This window comes from Plasmodium cynomolgi, chromosome 11 (assembly GCF_000321355.1).
Source record: "Plasmodium cynomolgi strain B DNA, chromosome 11, whole genome shotgun sequence".
Lineage (NCBI taxonomy): Eukaryota > Apicomplexa > Aconoidasida > Haemosporida > Plasmodiidae > Plasmodium > Plasmodium cynomolgi.
In genome coordinates this window covers 702,023-710,135 of record NC_020404.1, presented here as the reverse complement: position 1 = coordinate 710,135, position 8,113 = coordinate 702,023, and the positions used below count along the sequence as shown (strand labels likewise).

Below are 8,113 nucleotides of genomic sequence, written 5' to 3'. Positions count from 1 at the left end.
TTCTTCCCGCGTATCGTACCGTGGGCACTCGCTCATACGGTAAACCTAAGTATGTCCACGCTGCAATATGGGGGGAACTTTTTAGGGACAACACCTCTTGTTCACTATGTGAGAAGCCAAATTTCATATTCGTCCTTGGCCTTAGAAGGGGGTTGTTGTCCCTCTCATATGCAACCACACCATATTGTTGTGAGTTTTTCCTCCCCCCTCTGTTGTAGCACAATTGTGCTGTTTCATTTGGGGCTTATTTCATTCATTACGTGGGTTTAATTAAAAAAAAAAAAAGTTAACTTTAAAAAAAAGAAAGTCAAATGGTGAAGGGTGACAGACAGTTCAGTCATCCTACAGACAAGCATTTTGCACACACGTGAGGGGGGAAGTGACAAAGGTACTCTCTTCGTTACTCCCCCTGCAGCATGGCGAGGTCAAATTATCTTCTCCAGAATTTCGTTAATTCCTTCCTTGACAAATCCAGTAAGCTCATTTTCAAATTGCAGAAAATCGAACGCCATTTCGCTATTTAAGTAGGAGAAATTAAAAGGAACGATCTGTTCCTTTATTATTTGGTCAGCGTTACTTTTGCATTCAAATATATATTCACAAAATGAAGGAAAGGAATAAATCCCATCTTTGCTAAACAGTTTCTCTACAATTTTATTGGAGTCACATCGTTTTATCTCATTTCCATCTTTTAAAAATAATTTTTTTTCCATCAAACTGTACAAGGTATACTTTTGTATGTACCCATAACATACGTATTGCTTCACCAGAAATAAATTTTTCATGTTTTCTTCCGTGTTGATAAGGAGCACGGCGTGGTACTTCTCCGTCAGTTTGAGTGTCTGAACAGTGGGCGGTGGAAAAAAAAAGAGCGCTCAGGGGAAGTTGCCAAGTTGGGAAGATGAAAAGTTGAGAAGTTGAAAAGGTGAGAAGTTTCCAAGTTGGAAGTTTCCCCAATGGGCTGCTAACTGGAGAGGACACATGACCGGTTGTGCATCCATCGTAAATACCCCGTGGAAGTCTACTCGGGGGAATAACCCTTTTTTATAAGTCAAGCGTGAGCCACATGAACATCCCATTTGGTGAGCATTTACAAAACGTTTTTTTTTTTTTTTTTTTTTTTTTCACAAAAAATGTGGTCATACATTATGCATTCGCACATGCATGGGGTGTGGCTATACCTGGAGGATCTTATTGGGGGGGGAGGAGATGCACTCGACGTTATTTCGGATGGCAAACAGGCAACGTCTCTGCTCATCAAATGTCTGACCGGTTAACTCTTTCTCCAAGGTTAGATACTCATTTGTCTGGTTCTCCTTTTTCTTTTTGAATTCCTTTTTCTTGTAAAGGGTGCGAAGTTTTCTTTTCGACGGGGTCTGCGCGGAGGGGCGAAAAAGGCGCGGTTAGGCGGGATGGATCAGCGACACGGGTCAGCACACGGGTCAGCGCACAGGTCAGCGCACAGGTCAGCACACAGGTTAGCACACGGGTCAGCACACAGGTCAGCACACAGGTCAGCGGAATTGCTCCTCACAGCGAGCAACACCCTTCAAATTGTGTTCTAGCTGGGGGAGGAACACCTTTATACAAACGCAGAAAAAAGGCACTCAGGCGTCCATTCTGCTATCTCTTATATGTACATAAGTAAAACAGCACGCAGGGATGTGTCGCTTTGCCAATTTTGCAGGACAAGCATGTGACAAGCGCTTCATTTTTTCACAAAACGGTAGTCTAACACGGGGGCACATGAAAAAAAAAAATAACAACTCTCGCTTTTGCGCCTTACCTTCACTTTCGTTTCCTTCTCCTCCTTCGGAAGGAACACTTTCTTTTCGTCTTTAAATTTAATCTTCCTTATTCTTCTAAACTTGACAAATTTCTGCTTCCTCCCAGTTGTGTCATTCTTTCCTTTTAGCTGTTTATTTTTAACCTTTTTTTTGCTCATTTTTTTTTTTTAAAAGTTTGAAAGGGCCATTAAAAGGCGGCAGTTTTTTTTTTTTTGGTACATTCAAATGGAGAATAAAAAGAAGGAAATGAATAAATAAAAACAACACGGAGAGTTAACACAACGGGAAGTATGTTTGTTCGTCCAAATAATTCTCAAAAAGGGTTCTGATCATGATATGTAAGAATCACGAGGTTTGAACAAATTGGGGACCCACACGTCAAAAATAAAAAAATTGAGCAAGTACGCAGGTACGTCAGTATATAGCATATATAAAAAAACGTCGGGCATATCTTCTTACCCACTCGCATTCTACATAAATGATGTACATGCGTAGTTCTCTCGCCCATTTTGTATAAGTATCACTTTCCCTTGACCGGACGTAGTACCTTACGGTTGTTAAAAATTTACAAGGTTTAGGGGATTCTTTTTTCCCAACTTGATGGCGCGACTAAACGGGGTGAGCACATCAAACCAACCTTACGTATGCAAAAAAATAAAAAAAAATAGCAACAGGGCGACAACGGGACTGATTTTAGCCCCTCCGGAATTTTCCCTCCATTCGAATTGCGCGCACTTTGGGTGAAAAAAAAAAAAAAACTTTTAAAAACTTTTAAAAAAATTTTTAAACAAAAAATGAATAGGAAAAAATTAAACTATTCGAAAAAGAAAAGAAAAATATTAAGGGGAAAAGCCATCTTTTCGCAGCGAAGCTGAATATCCCACCATTCGATATTTTCCGCGGTAGTGGTGCGGTCGCAGCGTACACGTTTATTTTTGTATATCCCGTTTGACACCCATTCGTACATTTCGTTTGTCCCCTCTTTTTGTTCCATCCGGGTGGGTATAGAACGAAACGATTTGAGGACGCAACTGTCTTGTGCTGTTAGCAGCTCAACTGTTATATCACGTCATCCAGAATGGCGAGCTTTCCAACATCCTCCTCCCCCTCCTCCTTCTTCTTAAGTCTCCTCCTCCTTCTTCTTCTTCTTAAGTCTCCTCCTCCTCATCTCCATCGTACAGCTTGGCGAATTTAAGGCTGCAGAACTTGACAATTTTTTTCGGTGTGGACTTATGTATTTTGTAACCGACGTTGAAAAAGGAATTTTTTTTCATAGAACTTGGGTAGCCACGCAACGGGGAGAGTTTCTTTTTTATTTCGAATGTAACCCGCGCGTCATCATGCATCTGCAGTAAATCTTCTTCTTCCGTTGTGTCTATCGTCGTTTTTTTATTTCCTGTGGGCTTACCTCGTCCATGTTTTTTTGGCGTATCTTTTCCTTCGCCCGTACGTACAGTTCGTCCATTGCCTTTGCGCGTAAAGCCTTCATAGTGTTTGAGCGCAGATGGGCCATCTCTTGTGATCGGGATACGTCCGTCTCTTTTGATGATAACTGGTTCGCCTTCTTTGCTGTTAAATCCAGTTTCTCCTTTCGACGCACGCCCCCCATAGCCACCTTTTGCCTGATCTGCCTAACTTCATCCCCCGGAATAGCCTTCTTCGCCTTCACCAGTTCGCGCACCTTTCCACATTTCGCTTGAATATTTTTCCCATTCTTCGTTGTTGGCCTTTTCGCGTTGAGGCCCTTCTGCGCCAGAGGTGAGCCAGACGAGTCATCTGTTACAGTCTCCCCTCGTTTCTTCTTCATTTTCAACCTGATCGGCGTGAGCACATCGTTGATGTTAATGGCATTCCTAGGGTTATGTCCCCGTCGAATTGTCTTCAACCGCAAGGCAGTGTTTTTCCTTTGATAATTCTCCTTTTGAAAAAGAGACAAAATATATTTATCAAACAAATTTTCCTGTTCCCGAGAAGGATCTCGTTGATTCTCCCTATGTATCTGCATCATTTTGTAAATTGATATTTTGCTAAGAATAAACATTTGTGTGTTTTTCATAAATTTGAATAAGGAGTAGGAAATAATTTGGAGACTGTAAATAACTTTCAATCCTTTTTTTTCCCAATAAGTTCTGCCTTTCCATTTATTTTCCCATTTCTTTCTACATCATTTATATTGATATAATTATATGCCAACTTTTTTTTCCTGCTCAAGTAGCTACTTGCCCATATTTGCATTATCAAATTTTCTACATAATCTCCATATCGGTATGGCAGAAAGAATTCAGAAAACCAAATTATTTCATCTGAAAAAAATTTTAAATAATTTTTGTACTTGATATTTTTCCAGTAGAATTTGATATATGGTTTTTCATGTAGGGAGATTTCGTTTTCCTTCCGGTTGTACACGTCGTGTATGACGAAGTGCAGGATGAGCTGTTCGTTCGAGGGGCTCGGCATGGTGGGGTGGCACACACGGGTAAGGGGTACAGGTAAGCGGTACACGGGTAAGCGGTACACGGGTAAGCGGTACACAGGTAAGCGGTACACAGGTAAGCGGCACACAGGTAAGCGGTACACAGGTAAGCGGTACACAGGTAAGCGGTACACACGTGTGTCACGTATGTCATGCGCGTCTCAGCAGAGCGGACTGGTCGGTGGACGGGCATTTACATTTATAGCAAACCCCCTGTTGAGGCGTTTCTCACAATATGGAGGAAGTTACCCCAACTGTGGAGAGAGGCAAACTACGAGGAGTCAGAAAAGTATTTTAAAAGAGGCGCTTTTTAAGAGTTGCCCTCTTTTATGCGTGGGTGTAAAAATAAGAGAAAAAAGTTGTCTAAGTTGAAAAAAGACGTGTCTGTGCTTTCGGAAAAGTTTATTCATTCGTTCGCTTGTACATTTTTTCATCCGCTCATCATTTTTTCATCCGCTCACACATTTTTTCATTCGCCCATTCGTGCACTCATTTGTTTGCTTATTTTTTTTCTCCACATGGCGAAGTCAACACAGCTGTACCGTCCTCATTTGGACCAGCTCTCCTTTTTGCAGCTAGGTAGCCGTGCCCATTTCGTAGCCGCACACGCGTTGCCATTTGAGCTAGGGCCTAACTGACAGCCTTTTTCGCGTAACCCATGAGAAGATAGGCTTGAAGGCAAATAGATAAACTAAATCCACCACACGATACTATGATGAGCTGATCAAATGGACCCAACTGACGAGGGAGAAAAACGAACCAACGTGGTCAACTTCGTGGGGGAGAGGGAAAAAAAAAAAGCTCAGCGGTGCTGTTGGACCTGGGCCCAAAAAATAAACCTACTTCACATTTGGGCCAGTCGAGTGAATAAAAAAAAAAAAGACCAGATGGAACAAAACAAACTTAGCTTGATAAACACATGCATGTCGAACAACACGCGTTAATTATGAATTTTTTTTTTGTCCACCTGCGCGCTTCCCACGGTATGCGCTCAACGCAGAAAAAAAAAGACCCACAACGAGGGGCGAAGCTATTATGCACAAAATGCGGACCAGTTGTGGAACTGCCAAATGTGCCTCCCCAGTGATGGTAGAAAAAATTGCTATATTTTTAATTCTCAATAAATTGGAAGTTGCCAACTTGAAGTGAAGAACTGGTGAGCATGAAGGTGGTGAAAAAAAAAATAGGTAAGTTAGCCCCAAAATGGGCCAAAAAAAAAAGTACAATTAAAGGCCTAGGTGGGCCAAAAAATTAAGCTATCGAGGCTGTCCACTTGGATTTCCCCTTTCATATACACATATATCTGCACAGAATCCATTCGCCTTCAGCACGTTAGCATGCCGCGCTGGGTTCAGAAGAAGGAGAAGAAGTCGTGTTTGTTCTTCTTGCTCTTTTTGTTCTTCTTATTTTTCTGCACGAGTTTGTTCACATTTTGTCCCAAATTGCCATTTTTATTTTTTAGGATGTGGTCGAAATCGAAAACGCGGTTGAGGTCGAATTTTTGAGAAGCCATAAAAACAATTTTCTGGTCGTGATAGCTGCTGATGTAGCTGCTCACGTTTTGCAGTAGGTGGTCGTAAGTGAGTGCGTTTGCCCCACGTGGCGCCCCCTGTGCCGCCTCGCTTGCCCCCAAAACGTGTATCATCGCCGTGACAAGTGCTCCCCCGGGGGCATGTCTCCCTGTGTCAATTTCGTGTGAAAATTCCATATCTTTGCACCCACTGAATTGGCTAACATCACACACCACGTGGAAGGGATTTTTCACCTCCTTCCATTTCCTCGATTTTAGTTTATACTTATAAGCCAAATCGATACAACTACCCGCATTGCAGCAGTCCATTACCGCAATTAATTTAACTCCATCATTCAGAGGTTGAACCAAAAACCTGTGTAACTCATCATCGATAATTTGTCCTTCCGTTTTATGGTCACAAGGAAGGATAGTCTCATTATATCCATCATCTTCCAAATACGTGTAATCCTTTTGTTGGGACCCATGTCCAGAGTATAGAAAAAAAAATACATCTCCAGGTTCATTATCCTTCGTGAGCCAAGTAAGGGCAGACAAAATATTTTTTCTGGTAGGCCTATAATTAGGGTTGCTTTCATTGTCGATTAATCTAACCATACTTGTTGGAGAATCGTGAAAATTATATTTTGAAATTAACAGGTTCATCATTCGAACTGTATCATTTGTACAGCCACTTAATTCTTCCCTAGAACCGTAATAGTTTATTCCGATGAGTAATGCCTTTTTTTTGTTTCTAGATGAGTGGTGCAGGATTTTGTCTGAGTAGGGAGACGCTCCACCGACATTGTACATACCACTTTGGTAGGGAACTTGATTTGTGTGGTTCCCCCCTCCGTAAAAATTATCCACCATGTGGGGGGTACACATGTTATATTTCTCGCTAGGGTTACTCACGCTAGGGTTACATACGCTAGGGTTACTTACGCTAGGGTTACTCACGCTAGGGTTACTCACGCTAGGGTTACTCACGCTACTGTTGATGTTCATACCCGTATGGTGTGAAGAATGATTTGCCAAAACGGTCCCACTATTCAACTGAGTGGACACAGAAACGGGGATTTTACCACCTGCAGATGTTAATTCCTTTTGGTGAATCACTGGGGTGTAGTGGTAGTGACTATTCGTCATCCCCGTGTTGGGGGTCATGGGCACATACGCGGTTTGTGCGTATGCATATGATTCTGCTCCAGTGGGGGGGTTCATGTTGTCCTTTCGAGGGTTATCCCTTTGAACGTACTGATTTGTGGAGTGTACAATTTGTCCTTCCCACTGGTTCGTGGAAGGTGCACCCTGTCCTGCCCACTGGTTCGTGGAAGGTGCACTCTGTCCTGCCCACTGGTTCCCATGTGGGGGCACCGTTCGGGGAAGTGAATTAATGCTGCGCACGTATTCACTTCGGAAAGCTCGAAGAACTTCCGACTCAGTTCGATGCATCGAAATGGCATCTCTTATCTCTTTATCCGTCTTATGGTGATATATTTCTTTAACGTTAAAAAAAGTTACATCCATTTGATCCCGTACTATATTTACAGATAACTCCAAAGTGCAGCTCTTTAGTATATCAATTAGCTGCACCTTTTGCTTCACTGTTTTCCTTTCTTATAAAATCTAACGTAAAAAAAGTATAGGCAACTTTCGTATTAAATAATGAACTAAGCCACACTTCGATCGATAGGATTTCGTTTTTTTCATCCGCTACGTGCTCTACTGGTATGAGGAAATTTTCATTGAAAAAATAGTACCCATCTTCCTGCATTGCCGTTTTGTACTTTTTATTCTTCCAATACACTTTTATGTAAAATTTGCCGGTCTCGTCTTCCTTCAGCCCTGTGAGTTCGAACACCTTCAGGTAGATCTTCTCCATCACGGCGACTGGGCGGCTAAGCTAATGTCAAGAGGTAAGTCCGGTGGGCTCGCAAAAAAATAAAATAAAAAATAAAATAAATAAAATAAAATTGCCCTTCGAGTGGAAAATTCCTCATTGGTGGCAAAAACCCAGACAACTGCTACTCACGTGAGCATGCAAACATATGTTGCCAAATCGCCGCGTCTTGCACGTTTCTGTCAATTAACCAAGTTTATTGCGCGCTTTGCTGAAAAAGTTGCGCACGCTCGTACGATAACACTGCGTTGTGTTACTTGGCGAGTTGCAAAAAAAGGGGGTAAATAATAAGAATGTGGAAGGATGTAGGAAAAAACAAATTCCAAAATTGAGCAAAAAATAAAAAGTGGAAAATTGGATAAAAAAAAAAAAAATGTGGAAAAAGGGAAAAACAAAAAGGGGAACAAAACAGAGCGAAACGAAGCAGTACAAAAAAAAAA

General features: G+C 41.8%; 3 protein-coding genes across 3 annotated transcripts; all 3 read right to left on the bottom strand.

Annotated features, from left to right (window-relative positions):
• Positions 1-425: 425 nt before the first annotated feature.
• PCYB_112570 (60s ribosomal protein L7) lies at positions 426-2,297 on the bottom strand (the record flags this gene model as incomplete). Its single annotated transcript, XM_004223135.1, has 3 exons — positions 1,787-2,297; positions 1,182-1,376; positions 426-842 (listed from the first exon to the last, which is right to left on the bottom strand). Exons 1-3 carry the CDS (start codon positions 1,943-1,945, stop codon positions 426-428), a joined length of 771 nt encoding a protein of 256 aa, XP_004223183.1. The 5' UTR covers positions 1,946-2,297.
• Positions 2,298-3,195: 898 nt separating this feature from the next.
• PCYB_112560 (hypothetical protein) lies at positions 3,196-3,828 on the bottom strand (the record flags this gene model as incomplete). Its single annotated transcript, XM_004223134.1, has 1 exon — positions 3,196-3,828. A coding segment is annotated over one exon (633 nt), but the record flags the coding sequence as incomplete, so codon positions are not given.
• A 1,783-nt stretch (positions 3,829-5,611) lies between these two features.
• PCYB_112550 (metacaspase-like protein) lies at positions 5,612-7,385 on the bottom strand (the record flags this gene model as incomplete). The annotated part of the gene is made up of 1 exon (XM_004223133.1): positions 5,612-7,385. A coding segment is annotated over one exon (1,773 nt), but the record flags the coding sequence as incomplete, so codon positions are not given.
• Between the last annotated feature and the right edge of the window lie 728 nt (positions 7,386-8,113).